We start from the raw sequence: 22,039 nt of genomic DNA on the forward strand, positions 1-22,039 counted from the left end.
TTCTCGTTCCCCTAGATTATACTGTATGGAATAATACAGAATATAGACCTAAATACTAGGATGTTCTGGATTTGGTAAATAGTTACTGTTTAAACAGAATTTGAATGTGTACAGACTAAAATAAATGATGCAAAGCCTAGCAGCCCACGCCCCCCCCCCGAATTAAATTTTGAATACCTAGAGAGACAATTTGACTCTGAACTGAACCAATTAAAACGCATGACAGCACGAATAGTCCATGCAGCTATGCCTAGCTAGATATTAGACGTTAAACAAGGACAACAGCTTAGTCCTTGTCCTGTATATGTAGTCTGTATTATTATTATTATTTCAGAGAAAATTGGATTGTATCAGTATGCATGTTATATGTCGGGTAGTGTCCATAGTGACAATGTTAACATGTTTCACATCTTCACATGCACTTCAGGTGTCACAGATGGAGGAGCACAAAGAAAACCTCAAGACTGTCTGCAGGGTGTGCGGTAACAAGCTGAAAGGATGGAATGCTAAAGTGCTGACATTTGCAGACGTGATCCGCCGATCATACAATGTGGATGTGAGTCAGGACTTACCAGATGTACATCCACAGTTCGTTTGTAACAAATGCCGTCTCAAGTTGCAAAGATTAAAACAGAAATCAAAGGCAGGGACAGGCATGGCCATCTTCCAGCCACACACAACAGATGGTAACTGCCACTGCAAAAGAAGAAGGGGCCGCCCTACATCATCCAACATATCAGCTACGACATCCCAGCCACCTACTGCTGACGTCAGAGCCACGACATCCCAGCCACCTACTGCTGACGTCAGAGCTATGACATCCCAGCCACCTACTGCTGACGTCAGAGCTACGACATCCCAGTCACCTTCTGCTCAACATTTTTACAGTCATACTCATAGACTGAAGTCAATCTCCATACATACATCAGGGCTCGAAATTAAAAGTCCTGACTTAAGGATCCAAAAAGTCCCACCGAATTTCCTGCCTACTTTGCAATTATTGTCTGCCTGGGAGTGAACGTAAGCAAAATAAAGTTTAAGTCATATAATATTTCCCAAAAAAGGTTGGGACAATTATAAATTTATTTTTGGGACAGTGCTGGGACAAAAGGAAGAAAAGTTGTGACATAAAAACAAATCAAGTTCAAAATACAGTACATTATTTAGCTTTTTACAGATTGGTACAACAGTTGACAGATTTACATGTGCCTCCAATGATAACTACACTATTATCAATCAATCTCAGACATATATGGCCTGCACTGGCCATTCTCGTAGGTGCATGGTGCACAACAGCCTTCTTTGTTTGAAGGTTCATGACATACAAGTCACAACTTGGCTCTGGTAGATGGAGACCAGACTTATCGTGGTTGGCAAAGCTTGGGACCAAATGCAGCTAAATGTAAAGCTGAGGACCCAGGTTTTAGGAGTTGATATATACTATTAGTACAAGCTTTGTGCAGATTTTGGTAATCACACATGCATTCAGAAAGTGTTCCAATAGCATCTTTTTTCCCAAAAGTTGAAACCCCAGACTCCATACTGCAACCTACTTGTTGAATCGGGCCAGTAGTCATACCAGTGCAGTTTTATGTATTAGGTATGACCAAATATGTATATATTATACATGTATATCGCCATATGTTAACCGTATGTTATTTTTTTTTGCATTTGCTATAAGACTTATCGTGATGATAACCACCATACAAAACAAAACGATCATCACATAGAGCAGAGGCAGATGAACTTGACACATAAGAATCTCGCACCCCCTCCATATCAATTACATAGCTACTATATAATTCATTTATTTGAGAATCTTTGCCAGTTTTACACTGGGGTAAGTCCACTTTTGCGTGGGAGGGAGATGGACTGAAATATGCTGTATTTGCTCCCAAGCAAATGTCGGCCTCTCTAGTTCTTTATTTATTACCTTCACAAGTTGGTGTAGCACCACTCCAAGTCCCGTTCGGCTGGCAGGTTATATTGGCAGTCCCCCTCAGCGGATACCCGTCCATACAGTTGTACCTGACTGTCTGTCCTGATGTAAAGTTACTGTTGTTATCCCTGATCCCATTGGCCGGCACACCAGGATCCCAGCATTGACCTGCAGTACTGCCTGAAATAAAACAATGTAAAGGTGTGGATTTCCTCCCTTTCCCATTCATGATACCAGTTATACGTATATTTGCATTATTCTTAACTATGTTCCACTTCATATACAATACATATTTCAACATAAGCCAAAAGTCGATGCCATCGACATGAATTTTCGAACACGATGGTCAAAAAGGCCATCAAAAATCCTCAGTTGGAAGTCATTAATATTAATGAGAAATCGGTATCAATCAGTCATTTCACTATTGGCAACAATAGCTGATTGGTTCACGCTTTAGCGGGCGGGGACTTGGCAAGTTTTGGTGGTACTTCGAGTCGCAGTTTTTTTCCCGCGATCTTGTCCTTTCATATGCGCGCCTTTCCCCGCCCCTATTGTTCTTTAATTCACACAATTAACAATGCCCCAACTCTCATTCAAGCCATGTTTAATTTCCTTATGCCACCAACAATAATTCGCAACTGTGCTACAATTTGTCTTATTTTTGTAATACAAAATTGTAATTCAACCCACTAAAAACTTTCACTTTAAAGTTCCCCGGGTCCAATCGGCCTTAATCGCGCTACTGCATACCTCAGACAGCACGGAACGCGCCGGTATCGGCCGCGTGACACAACATCTAGAATATCTTTAAAAATTCCAGACTCGAGTGATTATTCAAGAACATCTACCAAAAACTCAATACGTATACGATCAAGGAGGTTTAAACCTCCTTGGTAGGTACGATTCAGATACATTCTAATACATGTATTCTTTGTTGTACCTGTCACTGAACGAGGTTTACAGCGCGGACACAGCACAGACGCCATGATTGTTTTGTCGGCGTGCCGAGTACTTCGGCTAGTAGCTGGGAATACATTGTAATGTTCTGGAGTCAATGATAAAAAAGAAACATAACCGTACTAAGAAAATTTTAGAAATAGTACAAGTATAATAGTAAATCTTGTAGAAAAAAGTCGGCTGAAGCGAGAGTTGTTTCACAATATTTTTGGATCAGATCGATTCCCTCCTTTGTTTACAAACCAACCAAACCCATGTTTTTATTTAATTCGTGTATAGCGAAAGAGGTTATACACCTACCTGCATTTCAAATCCAAATAACACATTCAAGGCAATGTTCAGCGTTCTATCTCTAGCAACCATTTTGGTCGATCACTGCCGATGCTATGTTTTAGTTACTTGCGCGTGCCGACACGCTTTTGTGATTTTTGTCAAAATTATTTCTTCCAACCAAGGAGTTTCAGGTTCCAACTGACGACATCGGTACGGTTGCACGATGGGGATAGTTTTAGATTTAACATATGATATCGCCCAAAAAAAACAAGAATCTTTAAAACAAGTGCTTTTGAAAAAGCTGTCGTTTGCCCATCTAGTCTGAGACGTGTAGTGTTGGAAACTTCTCGAGGAAAGTGAAATCGACAGTTTACTCGGTATTTCTTACACGTGCTGGTGTGATGATGAGTCTGGTATTTGGATACTAGGCTGTACAGGAGAGAGTTCTTGTCATCTGGTAGTTGTGTGGACACATATTTGTCTATGAATTCAGGTGCACTTTGTTTTCCTTCAATGGTATCAAGGTCAGGCGCGTTTCCAACCCAGAACATGCAGTGCAAATGAGGTGACCCTCTCGTTTGAAACTCGATACGAATCCAGTGGTCTCTGATTTCACCGATAGGATGTTGTGGACTGTTCAGTATGAAGCGTAGAAGTGCATCAGTGCGTCGGTTGAAATGGATGGCACACATGACAGGGTCTGATCTCATCAGGTTCCATTTTTCTTGTTGTGGTAGGGCTTTTGCTTGCTCATATGTCAGATTAGGATTGAGAGTCATGAATAGCTCTGGCCAGTTCAAGTCATTTGCTGAGACAGTGATGAACCATGTTGGAGGGCCAATTGTGTTGATTTTTGCCAGTAGGTTAAGCAGTTGGTCTTTGAAGTATGCTGCTGTTCCACGAATGTTCTTCATAAAAGTGTATGATGTATTTTCAACGTCTTCATCAATATTCTGACGCAGATCACCTGCTGTCAGTGATTGTGACGCAGATTGTGAGCTCGCATTATGTTGCTTCTGCATTCTGCATACAATTGATATCTGATTGTACAGTTTCTTTATTTCAAATGAGTTCAAAGCAAAGAACAGCCATGGTATGTTTTACCTCCAGCAAGGATTGATATTGAGCAGTCGAGACTGAAAGTATTGTAAGTCTGTCACATGTGTATCGCGTGTGTGTTGGCAGCCATTACGACCATAGGGATACAGCTGTGGGAAGCAGTGTTCCTCTAGATCTTTGTCTTTGAAAATACTTTGCGGTGTTGATGTAAGACGGGGAAGTGATATCACTGGTACATTTCCAGTTGCATTTTGTAACAGACTTTGTAAGGGTAGATTTGGATTGATATAATCACAAGGACAAGCAGAGAGTTCCGTAACAGTACTTACAGTGTTTGAGGGATTGGTATTATCAATGTCTTGAATTGTCTTTCCAGTCTTCAAATGAAGCCATATTCACATTGGAGTAAAGATGGTTATGCTTTAAGAGCCATGTGAGAGCTTCAATCATATGGGCAAATCGTACAACATGTTGTGGATCATTTCCTTGTGCTCTATCTTCAGTATCAGAAGGATGTACTATTACAACTCCTGATGTATCTTGACAGCGTGGCAACAGATTGCAGGTTGTTTCAATGTTGGTAGGAAAGCTAATAGCTTGACCTTGTTCACCAAATTGTCCCCCAGGTAAGACAAAGAGTAGAGTTTTCATCTTGATGCAAGTATTTCTCAAGCATTTCATGAGTTATCGGAATATTGGAACTTTGCACCTGATCATGGAACAAGTGTTTTCTACATACAATACAATAGTACTTTGGTTGTTGCTGTATGTAACAATGGAATGCTGGGAACTGTGATTTGTGTTGCTCATTTGTGCAGTCAGTATTTTGTGTGCTATGTCTGTTTACATACTGATCAGCAGTTTTCTGCCTTTTATAGTCACGGCTCTTCTTACGATTTTTAAGATCTTTTCTGAGGACTCTCGTTAGCTTTTCTAGTTTTGTATCTTGATTTCTCATTTTCAAGTCTTTGAGCCTTTTGCTCAGGAGTTTCTGTTGCTTTGTTTTTTGTGCGCCTTCTCTTTTGCTGGTCCAGTATTTTCAGCTTTTGTTCAGTGTATCTGATTCTTTCATTTTCAAGCTCATCTGTCTTTTGCTTAGGTGTTTTTGCTGCCTTTTTATTTTTGTTCCTTTGTCTGCGACATGCAAGTCTTTCCATTCTTTGCTCACTAGTCTCAGCTGCTTTTTTAGCTTTGTTACTTTGTCTGCGACATGCATTTCTTTCCATTCTTTGCTCACTAGTCTCTGCTGCTTTTTTAGCTTTGTCAGTTTGTCTGCGACGTGCAAGTCTTCCCATTCTTTGCTCATTTGTCTCTGCTGCTCCTTTTAGCTTTGTACATCTTTCTGCGATATGCGTTTCTTTCCATTCTTTGCTCATTTGTCTCTTTTGCTTTTTTAGCTCTGTACATTTTGCGGCGATATGCATTTCTTTCTATTTTTTGTTCAATGGTCTGTTCTGCTTTTGTAGGTTTGTACATAGCCGTTGGCTTTGGCCCTTTGTCTTCTTTTTGTTTGGTATTTACTGGAAATGTCATCAGCTCCTCTGAGTCATTGTCAGCAATAGTATTCATTGATTCATTCTTTAGACTGGAACTGCTAGTAGTCAGTTCAAATTGCGAATGCTGTGTAAAATTGCATACTTTGTTTGGACATTGCAATTTTTCTGTTGTGGACCTAGACTCTCTTTCTGTCACTTTTGAGTTGTTGTGCAAATGCACATTGCTCTCAGTTACAATATCACTGTGCAGACAACAAGAATCGCTTGAAGACTGTACATTTTCTGTTTGCACTGGTACGACCTCAAAATAACATGTTGGTCTTGTATTTTCATTAAGCTGTTGCAAGAACTGAGGTAAGTTACTCAAAGACATGTGCATACTAAGTGTAGAAGCACCATCACCATCAGGCAATGCCGTTTTATTATTTCTGGCATGAGAATCGTATACAAAGTATCTGTTATTAGTATGGAATAGTGCTACAGTTGAACCTGCCAATGCAGATGCAGTTATGAACAAACATGTATCAGATCTAGTAAATGCTTCAAGCAGGGCAGTCTGCAATGTATAGTATGGATAATCTGCTTCTGTGCTGAATATATCTCCCGTGAAAGCTTCTTCAATAGAAATATGTACAGTAGTGTTGTTCAGTCCCAAGTATTCTGGGAGATCATTAATTGACAAGTAGTCTACAGTAGGTGGCAGTGAGGTCAATATGCAATTGTAAAGTTCATCGCCTTGAAACAAAACAGAATCAAGATCAGTGCTGATCCAGGAATTTAAGTCTTTATAACTACTGTGATATGCAATGGCTATCAGAGCATTTGAGGTGCATTGTCTACCTCTACTTCTTTCATTGAATATAAAATCGCCTTGGTGATAATTTGCTGACAATACAGCGTCACACATAGTCCACAATTGTATCAGTTAGTGGTTTTCCTTCATAGTTATGTACGTGGTTTGTGCTTTGCTAATGTACATGTAATCAACAGTTTCAAGTGTGCTTCAGGATCATCAGTCAGAGCAAATATACAGCTTGCTTGAAGAGTTCTAGCAATGTGAACTTTTAATAGGAGTACAAGTTCAGTACAAGTGTACAGTCTGCTCAAGGGCAGTTTTAGTGTGACATTGAACTTTGTTCAGCACAAGTGTCTGCACAAGGGCAGTGTGACAAATGTCCAGTGCACGTATAGGGTTTGCTCAAGGGCAATGTGAAGAATTAAATGTTCAGCACAGGTGTGCAGTCTGCTCAAGGGCAGTTTTAGTGTGACATTGAACTTTGTTCAGCGCAAGTGTCTGCACAAGGGCAGTGTGACAAATGTCCAGCACAACTATAGGGTTTGCTCAAGGGCAATGTGAAGAATTAAATGTTCAGCGCAGGTGTGCAGTCTGCTCAAGGGCAGTGTGAAACTTTGTACCGTTAACTTGTCAAATCTACAGTCTGCTTCAAAGGGAGTGTGATAAATTTATTTATTTATTTATTTCAACTTTGCCGCAAGGGCAGGACAGGGGGAACAGGCGGTGCCTTTCAAGGCCCCCTGTCCAGATAAAAACATACATAAATCTAAAATACAACTAATAACAAATACAAATAATCACTAACAAAATTCTTAAAGATAAGTAGTAAAACAAAAGCAAATGCAATAACTACGATAACATAGGTAAAAGTAGTACAGTACAATATAAGTAGAAACAGTGATAATAATAATAATAGTAGCAGTATTAAAATATAAATGAGATCTAAGAACAGAGGGTGTGCCAACTGTAGATGTTTTGCGTATCATAAGAGGTTAACAGGAGGTGTTGGTAGTGGTTGTGTACGGAATTTCTAAAAGTAACAAAGGATACGTTCGGACATGACTTAAGTGATCTGGTGGTGGCCGGTAGTGAGTTCCAGATATGTACTATTCTTTGAAAGTAAGAGTTTTTGAAAGTTGTAGTGAGACACTTGCCAGGTTGAAGTTTGAACTGAGAGGTTGATCTTAAAGATACGTGAGTAGATGTAATGTATTTGTCAATGTCCAGATCATAATGTCCGTGGAAGCATTTGAATAAAAACATAGGTCTAAAATTTCACGTCGGTATGAAAGTGGTAGAAGTGACCAGTGTATTAATCTTGTCCTATAGTCTGTGGTGTAGTCGTTAAGTATATACTTGGTGGCCCGTCGTTGGATTTTTCCAAGTGAGGAAATGGGATCTTGCGTATACGGAGACCATACAACAGAGCAGTACTCGAGTTTGCTTCTGACAAGGGTGAGATACAAAATTTGTTTAACATTCGTAGGGGCATTAAAACCAACGCATCGTTTTATAAAACCTAGAGCCGAATTAGCTCTTGATGTGATATTTTGAACATGAGAATTAAAAGTTAAATTCCCCGTAGTTAAAACCCCTAAATCAGTGTATTCAGAAACAATCTCGAGGACAGTATCATTCATTTTGTAGGTGAAATTGATTGGATTTCTTGATCTACCTATCGTGAGTATTTTGCATTTGTCAGGATTAAAATTCATTGACCAGATATTACACCAATTATACATACATTCAATGTCTTTCTGAAGAGATACACAATCTAAAACAGTTAAAATTTGTTTGTAACATTTGGTGTCATCAGCAAAAAGGGCCATTCTATTGGTTACAGCGCTTGGCAGATCATTTATAAATAATAAAAAAAGGAGGGGCCCAAGGATCGACCCTTTGGGCACTCCTGAAACTACAGGAAGCCAATCCGAGCACGTGCCCTCTATTATTACACGTTGCCTCCTACATGAAAGATAACTTTGAAACCAGGTCAGTAAATTGGAGTGAATACCGTACATCTTGAGCTTGTGTACCAACAGCTGGTGAGAAACACAGTCAAAGGCTTTGGAAAAATCCAAATATATCATGTCTACTTGACCAACACGATCTAAAATCGCTCCAATTTCTTGGTAAATTTCAAGGAGTTGTGTCGATGTTGATCTGCCCTTGATAAAACCATGTTGTAGTAAATGGATCTGGTGCTTTAGGTGTGGAAAGATTCGATTAAACAGACACCTTTCCATGACTTTACCGACAATGCTCAAAAGGGAAATCGGACGGTAATTTTCAACGAAATCTTTGCGGCCTTTTTTGTAGACAGGGCAGATATTGGCATCTTTCCACTGCGCTGGAACCCAGCCTTGACTCAAACTTCTGTTAAAAAGTATATTCAAATGTGGTGCGATAACATGTGCGCACTCACGAAGTACGACTGGTGACAGTCCGTCAGGACCAATTGCTTTAGTACAATCAAGGTTGATCAGAACGTTTCGTACTTCTTCAGTTGAAAAAACAATATTTCCAAGACATGGATGTTTAAAAACAGAGATTTCAGGCAGATGTTGACTCACGTTAGGCACTGTAAACACTGAGTAGAAGTAATTATTAAACATATTTGCTTTTTCTTTGGCAGTACTAGCTTCAGTGCTAACAGATCTTATCACAGCCGGAAGAGAACGAGATTTCGTTTTTGAGCTGAAAAAAGCCCAGAACTTTTTCGGGTTCCTTTGAACTAGAGATCCTAGGCTACTCAGAAACGACTCGTATTTGGTTTTCATAAGCCTTTGAAGATCGTTTCTGAGTTTCCGAAACTTGTTCCAATGTGAGTGACTGTTGGTTCGTTTGGCTCGTCGCCATGCCGTTATCTTTTTGTTTCGCGCATGTCTAACTTCACCATCGAACCAAGGTAAGGAGAGTGATCGTTTCACACATCTCTTTGGAACACAAAGATCGACAGATTCGGTCAACCCGTGAGTCCACCTCTCCCAAACGTTATCAAGATTGACATCATTATTTACATTATTGAGTTTCTTTTCTAGATCTGACCTTAACAAATTAAAGTTACCTCTTTTATAATTATAAACATATCGTTTTTCATTGTAACTATTGATCTTTCTGTTTGTAATCAATCCAAACTGTAGGATAGCATGGTCAGTAGGATAATCAGATGCCACCTGTTGGACTTCTGAAAATTTGTCTGGCATGATAGTCAATACTACATCTAGCAAATGCCCGTGGTGGTTGGACATGACATTGTTCATCTGAGAAAGTGAGTGGTCATTCAAGATATCACACATATGACATTCCTGTTCTGAGTTGCTACTCAAATTGCACCAGTCAATGTTAGGACAATTAAGATCACCTATAAGCACAACCTTGTGATATTCCTTGGAAACACAGCTAAGAATGGATTGCAAATTAGCATTAAAAACAGTCATATCACCGCTCGGTGGCCTATAATACACAATAACAACAATTTTGGGGTGATTTATCGGCTGAATGTCACAAATGAGAACCTCATCTATAGGTTCAAGATCTTCTCTTCTCGCGGAGAGGATGCTTGATTTGACAGCTAACAGGACCCCGCCACCTGTCACTCCAGGTCTCGTGGCACCTCTATCTTTCCTGTGAACAGTGTAGTCCTGGAGAAGAAGTTCCTGATCAGCTACACATGAGGTTAACCAAGTTTCAGTCATCGATATGATATCAGGTTGGAGTGTTGCAACGAGATTTTGGAACAGTACGAGTTTGTTGTATTTTTTGTTCACTGACTTGACACTGCGCGCGTTCAGGTACAGTACATCGATACAGTCACATCCTGAGCTTGGTTGCTACTTCGCAGATGACTTTCTACCGGAACGTTCAGCATCTGTGGGATCTGGCACCCCGTGTGAAGTGTCAAATACACTGTTCTTGCCCACGCCATCATGACATGGGCTGTTCATAGTGTGCTGAGAACTACTGAGGTCTAGGGGATCATCCAGATGAACAGGAGTCAGAGTAAGTGTGTCATCAGTGATAAGAACAGTGGAAGAGCGGGGACCGGTTTTAGGGTGTATGTCACGAGGAGGTTTCAGGATTCCTTGACTGGATGATGGTACTGCGCTTACAGAGACCTGTGATCGCTCTGCGTTCTGCTTTTTGGCAGCGGAGTGTGTGCGTTGCTCCGGTGAAGGCAGAGAGCGTTTCCTGTTCCTCAAGTTGTAGCGGTCATTTGGTGGCCGAGGAGTTAGCGCTATGACATCGCTGTTGAGATGTGTAGAGGTGTGCGGTTCCTCGGACCGTGAGTCTCTAGGGATCTTAGACCGCCGCTTATTCCTGGGGTTATAGGGGAGTCGCCTGTCAGCGTCAGCAACCGGTGGCCGGCGCTGATCTGACTGCTGGGCACGAATATCGCGTATTGCCCCAGCAATGTTAGCGGGATCAGGATCGTCATCCATTCCGCTAAGCGTCTGAAATCTGTTGGCCGTAGGCAAGGCTGGTCTAACATACGTGTTGAAGGCCCGATTGATCAGGTCCACCGAGTCTTGGGTTTGCGGACTGAACCCAACAGCATCATCAGGGTCAGCTGACTTTCTTTGATAGCGAGTTGGCTGTCGACGTCGCTCGGTATTAGTGCTAGAGAAGCAGTTGGCCCTAGTATGACCACTCATACCGCATGAAAAACACGTGATATTTGGGCACTCAAAGGCCTTGTGGTCGTGCGCTTTGCATCGTCGGCAGTTTACAATCTGCCCTTGGCCACAAAATATCTCAAGATCAATGTCAGTTAGTTCAGAGGGGTTCAGTGGATGCGGCACACTTATAGTAGTGAACCTTGGAGGCGGGCTCTCAGTGAACCTTTCGACGTAACAGAACCTATGTCCTGTTCTGAGGTGCTTAAAACTGTCACTAGCATTCTTAACTCGATGTCTCTCAATTGGTGTGGCACGTACTGAAAACTTGTCGACCCATTCAGCTACAATGGAGTCAGGCACTGAATGGTACACCCCGTGAATGGATATCCTTGTCAACCTTGGTTGAATCAAGGGGGTAGTTACAAAGTCGAGCAAAGTTAGTTCCTTACCATGTAGCTGGATACGAGCCTGTTTCAGAGCCGTGTCTTTTGCTTTAAAGCTTGACAAGTTGATGATAATCATGGGAGGAATAACTTGGACACCCAGGATGTCCGAAGGTCTCACACCATCGACGCCATGATGTTTCGTACTTTCTACTAAAGACATAGCAACATCTTCTTCCCTTGGCTTAAATCCTGATTTAGTGTAGCATTTAATCCACAGGCTAGTGTTTTCCAGTTTTTCAGCGAGCGGGTCATGTACAGCTATATCCACCCGAGCTTCGGCCATCGTTGTAACTGTGATCGCCAACCAGCAGTGTAAACAAAGGCTTGCCCACCTAACACAGTACTTGCACCCCCGTTTATACAAAAGACTCACCAGATCGTCCAGTTTTCTCTGCAGACTAAGAGATCAGGTTCTCCGATGTCTTCTGTTGTTAGTTTCAAGGGGAAGTACTCCTTACTGCAGGTGGTTGGACAAAAAGCCGGTAGCGACTCTTGTCGTATAAACAAAGGGAAGCCCGGCTTACCCTCCCCAGGTACCGGTTCCGTCGGTGGAGACGCGGAAATTTCGCGCAAGGACGGGCGAAATATACACAAAAAGGCGATCAGAATGCTCCACAAGGGTGATAAATCAAGTTGAGCAGTGGATGTAGATATGATGCCTTGATGGTTACAAAATATGAGCACTTTTACGAGGATTTCAGGAGAGCGAGTACATAGTCTGACCAGCCATGAAAAGCGCCACCTATCGTTTTTTGAAATGTAGTGCAGTGCAAGAACATGTACAGTAGTCACGAGTTAGCAAACAACGGTAGTCACTGAAAGAAAAAAAAATACAGTAATTCGATTTTTTTTAATACATTTAATTCAGTTTTGCTTAATTACATCATGCTGCCTTCATTAACTGGTTTGTGTTTGTGTGCAACTGAACAGAGCTTTGTTGTTCTATGAAGTACTTTAAAACACAATCATACGCTCCAAGTCGTTGAAAATCGTTTCAAAACGTAAGTATTTTCACGATAAGAAAAACGCACACAAACCTCTGTGATTTTGCTTTGCTCTGCATGCGCATATGCGCACCCTAGCGGGGATAGGCCGTAATGCCACTGCCAGATCTTGCTTGCTTATTAACATAATATATGCAACGATGAGCAATGTGTGGCTTTTGCCAGTTTATGGCTCACGTGGGCGACATTTTGACGTAAAGTTATATTTGAAATGTTTAATTTTGTCAAACATAGAGCTGTGGTGACATTTTATCTTATAGTAGCCCAATTTTAATTTTTAGCGCTTTATGTACATACGGGATCCCAAGCGCAGACAGCGCAGACACAATGACCCGACTCGGACAACAGAAAGATGACGTAATTAGGACCAACGAACGTACGTACGTACCTACCTAGGAGCATGTAGGAAACCCAATACAATTTCGTTGGGCGGGCAAACGAAAAAAACACACGGTGGTGAAGTAATTTTTATTCTCGTTCGCTACCGCGACGTAGTTTTGACTTCTGTTCGTTGTACAATGATAAGCGTCCACTTGGGGGAATATGAACTTTCCCTGATCCATGTATATACGATATATACGACTCGAAAAATTCCTTGAACTGTCAAGGAAAATCTTCTAAAAGGGCTAGTATCGCGGTTGATTTGCATCGAGCCACCGTACTGTTGTCTTTAAAACTCGCGCCCGGGAGTAGAACAATAGGGCCACGCTGGTCGAAATTTCAATTTTACTGGCCTTCCCAGGAGAAAGGTGAGAACGGACCGCTCTGATCTCCACCGACGTCCTCATTATAACTCTAAAACAAACCCTCTGTTCCACGTGAATTTCGAACTAAAACGCAGAACATGTATTTTGAGCAATATCTCCCGATCCTATCGCTAGAATCCGATTAAAAAATGACTTGATTCTCTTGCGCCGTTATGGAATTATGGGAGAAAACATACTAGAAAATCGACAAAATAAGTTAAAAACTCACAGACAACAAAATTCTACAAGAGAAATGAGATTTAAAGATCCCAAAGTTTACATTATGGATAAAACATGTGCTTGATGCGTAAATTAGCGAAATGTAGCGGTAGGTTAAAGTTCAGTAACCCCAAATGACCTTATGTACGCACGTACAGTCGGCGGGAAATTTGAATCCCATTCTACGTTGACATTTCTTATTTCATACATGTTTGGGGAGCGAACTAATGTTTTTTTTTTGTGTGTGTTCGTGATTCTTTTTCTAACTTCATAATCACATAATCACAACAGTTGTGTTGTTTATTTGAACACTGCCGCTGCTCACTGCGCACCGGGTTGTTGGCGGGGCCTATTTGCAATAGCAACGAGGATATTAACGAAGCAACGGGACCACCGTGGAAGATGTTTACTTAGCGTTTATACTAAAACATCAAATAATGGCGTTATTTCTCCTTTACCGATTGCAATCTGGCTTCATACGGGGCGACTCGACTGTGCGTCAGCTGGTGTATTTTACGCATTTAATATTTGAAGCCTTGGATTCAGGAAAGAAGGTTCGTTCAGTCTTTTTAGATTTTTCTAGGCCCTTTGACAATGTATGGCATACTGGCCTTGTGTTCAAATTGCAAATGAATGGCGTCGAGGGGCCCATGATTAACTGGTTATACAGTTATCTTGATAATAGACATCAGCGGGTCGTTCTCGATGGCCAGTCATCCAATTGGTGCTGTGTCCCTGCGGGTGTCCCCCAAGGGTCTGTTCTCGGTCCCTTACTTTTTCTTGTATATGTTAATGATATTGTTGATGGACTAGTCTCTCAGCCTTTTCTTTTTGCCGATGATAGCTCTTTGCTTCAAGTTGTTGATAACCCATTTCATGCTGCCGTCTCTCTCAATTTGGACCTGGAAAAAATCTTCTTATGGTCTACTAAAGGGCTGATGGAATTAAATCCCACAAAAACTGAAGAAATTTGTTTTACTTCTAAAAAAGTCCGTCAAGCCCACCCCCCACTATTTCTTAATAATTCTGTAATAAAATCAGTTTCCTGTCATAAGCATATTGGGATTATTCTTAGTTCCAATATGTCTTGGCATTTTCATATTGACAGTATTGTTTCTAAAGCTTTCAAAAATGTTAACCTATTTAGGGCCTTGAAATTTAGATCTTTCATACGTTCATTGTTGGAATATGCTGACGTTGTCTGGCACGGGTGCACAATCGAGGAATCAAACCTCATAGAAATAGTTCAGTATCATTGCTCCCTCGTTGTGTCTGGTGCCATAAAAGGGTCTTCATATTCTTTAATTTGTCAAGAGCTCGGCTGGGAGACCTTGTCCGAAAGGCGACACATTCATCGCCTATTACTATTTCATAACATTGTAAACGGATGTACTCGGGAATATCTTTCAGATTTACTTCCATGTACAATTACTACTACTTCTATCTACAATCTGAGAAACAGTAGTAATCTGAGAACCATCAAATTTTCTACCAATCGTTTTGGAAAGTCTTTTACACCATATTCCATCACTGGATGGAACAACCTGAATTTAGAAATCCGTACTCTTTCGTATCCAAAATTTCGTTCAAATCTTTTCAAATCGGTACGTCCTGTAAAGTTAAACTATTTTAGCTTTGGTTCTCGTTATTCCTGTCTTCTCATTACCCGACTTCGTCTGGGCACCTGCAGCTTGAACCACAGTCTTTATACCCGGGGTCTTGTTACAAGTCCATCCTGTAGCTGCGGGTGTCCATATGAAACGATTGCTCATTATTTATTGCACTGTCCTATATACACCTACCAGCGCTTAGTCCTTTTTGGCAAGCTTTCAAGCATACTTGGTAGTATTGTTGATTTAAACACCCTTTCTGATAATTCCATACAATATTTAGTTCTTCGCGGTAGTTTCCTTTGTTCATATGATACCAACTGTAAAATAATGTTAGCCGTACAAAATTATATATTAGAAACAAAAAGATTCTAACTGTATGTGTCTTCTGGGATTCGAGGTTTGTTACTCACGCGAGGTCTCATGTATTTTTAAATGTCTTGTAAAATATTTTTCTTTCATTGTAAAAGTGGCTGCGAGAATATAAGTTGTACCTAACTTGAGTTCGCAGTCACTTAGTCCATGTCTTCTCATTTGTAATTCTCTTTGTGTTTCTAAATTTAAAAAAAATGGCGTTATTTCAATTAGCGGAGAATTAGGAACCATTCAAATAATAATAAATTCTGAAATTCTAAACTATAGTGACATTCTAAACTATATTGGCATTGGAAAAACCCCGTGTCATACCAAGGGAATACGATTAAAGCTGCCGTCACAACCCGCCTTGCGTGCTTTTTGTCCGTACTTTTTTTTTTGGTAGGCTACGTCTGCTACGTTTTTCTGAAAACGTGGGGAAGGAGTGGCGTCGACGCACGTCACTCGCACGGTTGCGCAAAGTGCAAGAGTGGTGTCTGCACGCCAAATCTGGCCGTGAGCGGTTGCGTGCATCGTACGTTGCGCAAGTGGTAAGTGAGTTGTACGTGCTTACAACGTACGATCTCTGTGCGATTGCAACTTTACCGCAAGGAGGCCGTACTCACACGTGCTTTTTCTGAATGGCACGTACGGGGCATGTGCGTCGCTCGTACTCGCACGCACGGGTGGTGAATCCGCAGACCGCATGTAGAAAAAGTTTCACACGCACTTAAAGTTCTACGGCGTGTCTGCGTGCTCGCCAACCGTATGTCGTATGACCACCAAATTTTTAGAGGAAGGTGTAGTAGTAAAAATTAATCATATCTACAATTTTTATGGCGTTATGACGTAATATGACGTCATTTTGACGCCATTGATGTGATTTTAGTTGCCCGAACCGTCTAGATAGGTTATTCCCTGAAAACTAAATGGTATACAACATAACTTTACCAAAAGTGTTAATGACAGAATATTACGGTGTACTAAGTCTTATGTTGCCCATAGCAACGCCGGTGACGTCATAAAATGACGTCATTCACATTTAAGATGTCCATCATTTTATATAGATCATTAATCTTGAATTTTCAAAAATACTTTTTTTCATGATTAAGCCTAAAATACATTGTAAAAATACTAAAGACCTTCATATAAACCATTTTTGGAAAAAGACATGGAAGTATTGATGGAATTTTAATGAAAATAACCTGTATATACCTGTTCTAATGATAAGGTCCACCATCTTGGATTTTGGCCAATGACGTAATCAAATTAGTATGAATTATGCATATTTAAAGATGAAATTTACATAAGATTATATGGGATGTTATTAGTATTAGAAACCATGAGTAACTTGACATAAAACCAATAAAATTCTATTGTTGAAACAAAAAATTCTAAATTTAGCAAAAAATGCCTGTCAGAAACCCATTGCCATGGCAACACACAAAATCATTATCTTATTCCAATGATGTATAATTGTTGCCAACAACATTCTAGGAAAAGTCACCAAGTTTGGCCGTTCTAGCGCTAGCCGTTCAGACGCTAAGTGACATCAAAGTTGGCGCGGACACTTTTAAACCCCCCCCCCCTCCGGTCTAGGTAGGGTTAAGATCCCGTCTTCAAGATAAGCACCTACAAAAATGGTATAATTCTATTAGCAACAACGCAAAACTTTCTGTTAATATCGCATTAAAGGAAAAGGAAAATCATGGACAACTAAAGTCACATGACCCCATGCCTTCGCCAAATGATAATCGTTTTGAGACAAATTATGTATTATTCCCAATGATTATCTGATTATGCAATTACAATCATCATTTGCATAAATTCTATCAATTATATTCTACACTAAAGACAGTCTTATCTTAACAAAGAATGTCATTCTAGCATTCCCTGACAAATCATGCAAATGAGGTGCTTATTTGCATAAGTAATGTTTGATTATGTTCATCTTCAATTAACTTTTAAATGCCTCAAGTATGAACTTCCAGGCATTTAACATAAATGAATTATTTCTCATTAGTTATGCAAATTAAGTTTTTATTTAGATAATCAAGATCTTCCTGTGTTTATCTTGTTCTAAATTACATATGTCGCAAGTTTGAATAGTCCTATAATGTAATACAGCTGAGTAATAGAATTTCCTTATAAATTATACATATTGCATCATATTTTCATAGTTATTATATAATCATGTCAAGCGTCACTTAAGCTACCTACATTTTAGAAATCATTACGATCTTAAGTTATCATCTTTTGAACATTTTTAAACAACTAATGTACAACAATGACATTTCAAATGCCCTTATTAATCATGCACATTTACATAGTTTAAGAAAAGTAATAAAATTCCTTTCTTGATTTACCCGCTTTAAAAGATTTCACCCCTGTAGTTCCAGAACAAGCTGCTACCAATGCCGAACCCACACCAATTGTTCCTAACATGGAGAGGTATTAGTCTCCAGGCAGAGGTTGGGTAAAAAATCCAATGCAAAAAAAGAAACCCGTATAAAAAGCCCCAAAACACGTCAAGAAATCCAAACCTTTGCTTAGAGAGTACAAAAAAATCAAGACCATAGCATGTTATGGCCAAATTATAAAAAAACAGAAGTTCTGCTGCAGTACCAAGGTCAGTCAGGAGAAGGCCCTAAGAACTGCCAACATAGAAAACATCATCACGATTCATGAAGACGTTCTTAGGTAACGCTGATGACAACTAGGTGGAAACGTACACACACCCGCGCATACAGACATACGAACATACACTGAGACAGAGCAATAAAAAATACCTACATTTTTATGTACTTAAAAGTTGGACTCTAAAAACTATTCATATACCGAAAATATATAAAAAAAATCCGCCACAAACACAGTTCATATTGAACAACATTCTAAAGGGCATCATTTACCTTTATTAATTTGAGAAGTGTAGTCAAATATCTTACTTGTGTAGGAGAACTGGAACCCCTGAGAGGTGACCCAATAGTTAGATGTAAACCACAGGAACATTGTGTTGGATGTGCTGATGACGGGGATGATTTGCGAGTAGTAACCCGTTAACCTAGACATTATGAATGATATGAAAATTTTTATGAAATATTTTCCCATCATTTTTACTTCGTGTAGTTTTGATTCATGAAACACAGAATGTATAACTTATATTTTATCATGAGTCGTTCATCTGCCTAGAACATGTACTGGCATGGTGATTTTTTTAATCTGACAGATACCTTTTTTTGTCAGATGGCGTCAACATTTAAGTTAATATTATTAAATTAGGAATCAATTCGCAAAGGTGACAATAGAAAAAAAAGTCGCTATAATGACGATACCAGTTACAAGAGACAATGTCCCTCATGTCAAGAAAGTGTTGAAGATGAGTATTTTTTCTAATGACTTGTCCTTTTCTACAGATAGACATAAATCAATGAATATGATCACATGTAAGGATAGTTAACCTTACCCAAGGCAAACACGGACATTTTTAATGTGCTGAAGTCATACCCCCGACTCCATATCTACAAACTTAGGCCAATATATATGTAGTGCCTTACAAAAGAGAGAACGTACTATAACAATCAGAAACTCGTAACGTACATCATTTCGATACGTTTATATACGTCATTTAAGTTTATATTTTTTTCTGTATGAGTTTCTTAGAATATATTTATTGTATTGCTCACATTGTTACTGTTGCCAACATTGTACATTATACAACTGTTGAGCAATAAAGTTCATTCATTAATTCTAATAATAGTGTTCAGTATGTACTTAAGTCGGTTTCCTTTCATTGCAACTCAACTCAACAAACCTTCGGAAATGTTATATAGGATTTGATTTTTTTGTGTGTGTTTTGTTGTATTCAGTTTTTTCCTGTACAGTCCAATCCACCAATTAGTGTCTGCAACAAATAAATAATAATTACCTTTCCATCCCTTTAGCATTATCACTGGCTCCATCGTAGATGATGAGAAAGTCATAACCGTACTCAGTGTCGAAGCTGTCAAACGTGAGGCGAATGATGCTTCCTTCTGGTACAGTGATCGCCCACTCACAGTTCTCATTGTTGCCATAGTTACCGGGATAGTTGGGTGACGTCACAGGGCCTCCAGAAGGAGCCGTCAGGTTCCCTCCACATCCCTTGACGCTGGTTACTGTGGAATGAGAAATAACATCATCAGGTGCAGGTAACGTCACGTCATTATGTAAGCGTGAAGGGAGGCTATGTTTCATACAGAGTTACTGGGTCTATACATATTTATTTCAGTATATACATGGTGTTGATTTGAATATTGTTTTCACTCATTTACTCTTCTCTTTTTTCTCATAGATCCTGTTATTTTCTTAAATGGATTCAATTTCTACATTTTTAGGTTACATCACTTGAAATTTGATATAAAGGTATAGAGTGGACAAATACCCCCTGCCTTTTTTATTCATTCTATTATATATTCTTTTAATGCAGGATTTAGAAATGTCATAGATTTTTTTACTTACTTAATAGTTCACCACAAAACAAGGGTCAAGTGAGTTTTGAGTTACTGAGAACAGATGTTTGTTGACCTTAGACCTAAAACGTTTAAGGTTAAACCTATGTGGGAAACAATCACGTGGTAGCTTGTTCCATAGTGATGTTGTTGTAGGAAAAGGCTTTCAGCGTGGAATTTCCTCCTAAGAGATGGTGCATGGAGAAAGAAAGGGTGATTTGCTTCAGTGTAAGTGGCAAAGCGTACTCTTGCTAAGAATGTTCGAGGTGGAGGCACTGGCGAGTAAAGTTCCGCGGAGTTATTTGGGCTATCTTTTGACAAAATCTGTATACATGTATGTGGGGTTCTGGAACTGGTATTACACCCAAATGAACCGTTATTTTGGTAATGCGTGCGAGATATATCTACTAACAACAAATCATTATAAATGTTAGCCTGAATTCCATTGAAATTCCAAAATTTGGGACTACCGCCAGGTACATATGTGCTGTATTTCGGGGTGCAACGCAACTGAATGGAATGTCACCTCAGCAACAGCAACAAGTTTCTCATTCTTACTCTGTCATAACGTTAAATGGATTTAATTTTGGGGGCCAAATGACATGTAATGTGCAAGCTTAAAGCAGATACGGGGTGGCTTGGGTAAGTAATATTTAAGAAGATACAATTTGCCTTAGATCTTTTAAAAGTGCGAAATGTACTAAAATGACGGAGTGATCCTTAAAAACACCGTATGGCTGAAGCTAAAGCACTACATAGGGGGGGTTACGAAAACATGCGTTAGTGCGGTTGCTTCGGAAGTAGAAACAGACCTACAGATGACAAACATTGCGATGAATACGAAGTACTGGAGTGTATCCCATGCCGCACAGCCTTGAGTAATATCAATAATTTCTAATCAACAGACCGGGTGTCGTGTGGCGTAACGATAAACGATATAACTTTATAAACAATAAAGATATATATAAACAAATAGTAGACGTACAACATAAAGTGGTGTTTTGAAATACCTTTGCTAGTAATTAACATGAAATGTGGAAAATTACGTTGCAACACCTATGAATAAAATTACATTGATTCACGAACGTATATTACACTGATAAAATATTAAAATTCAGAGGTACTAAGTTAAATCTTAACGACAGAGTGTTCGGCTCACAACCAAGATATCGAATGTCATGAAACACAAATTTAACAAATTTATGCTGGGGTCACATTTCTAAACCAGGGCCCGGCCGGGCAGTCTAATAGAACGAAAAGTATGATTTAAAAGCCAAAAAAGCACAAATAAGTTAAAGAAATTCATAATGGGAAGTAGTTGCGTAAATCTTTAATCAAGATTATTGATTTTTCATTAATAGAAACAGCCCGGGCGGCATTATGTGACCCCTACATTACTTCACTCAGGTTAAAATGAGGACCTAGCTGCATTAACATGTAGGGACGTCCTTTGGATAGGACGTTAAATGGGGTCACGTGTTTGAGGAAAGCCATGTACTAAGTTTTCCAACAGCATGACCGCATTCGAAAACACAGCAGATCTTCTGCCCCAACGACCGAAACCCTAGATACTCAACATAGCCTAGTACCACCCCTGTCAACACTGCTTAATAAGAACAAATGGCATGTTGTTAATAACGTCTAAACGATCTGCGTATACGTACACTCCGATGTTTACTGCTTCTCGTCGCTGTATTCAGCCGATGTAGGTGGCACTAAGGTAAACCGGGACGAGGGGAGATACAAACTCAGACACGTGTAAGATTGTGTTCACACCGCGAAAACGCCACCTACATCGGCGAAATATAACGGCAAAAAGCAGGACTCAAGTCAGAAGTTCTGAGGAAGGTGCCCTATTCACATCGAAACGGAAACAAGCTACGGATCCCTGGTTGTGTGTAAGAAAATCCCAATATCCTAGCGTCTATTTTTTTCAGTAACTAACCGGTGTACATGGTAAGCCGCATGCTCTAATTTCAATGTGATTTTTTTTTAATTTCTAGATAGCATATATAGAGGCTTATTGCGCGCATT

General features: G+C 39.8%; 1 protein-coding gene across 1 annotated transcript; it reads right to left on the minus strand.

The window, feature by feature from the left end:
• Nucleotides 1–986: 986 nt before the first annotated feature.
• Nucleotides 987–21,972, minus strand: LOC109475933 (CUB and sushi domain-containing protein 3-like). The gene is made up of 5 exons (XM_019776746.1): nt 21,951–21,972; nt 19,444–19,672; nt 18,464–18,579; nt 1,951–2,119; nt 987–1,008 (listed from the first exon to the last, which is right to left on the minus strand). The coding sequence occupies exons 1-5, from the start codon at nt 21,970–21,972 to the stop codon at nt 987–989; spliced, it is 558 nt and encodes a 185-aa protein (XP_019632305.1).
• Between the last annotated feature and the right edge of the window lie 67 nt (nt 21,973–22,039).

This window comes from Branchiostoma belcheri, unplaced genomic scaffold (genome assembly GCF_001625305.1).
Source record: "Branchiostoma belcheri isolate BF01 breed outbred unplaced genomic scaffold, Haploidv18h27 scaffold356, whole genome shotgun sequence".
NCBI lineage: Eukaryota > Metazoa > Chordata > Leptocardii > Amphioxiformes > Branchiostomatidae > Branchiostoma > Branchiostoma belcheri.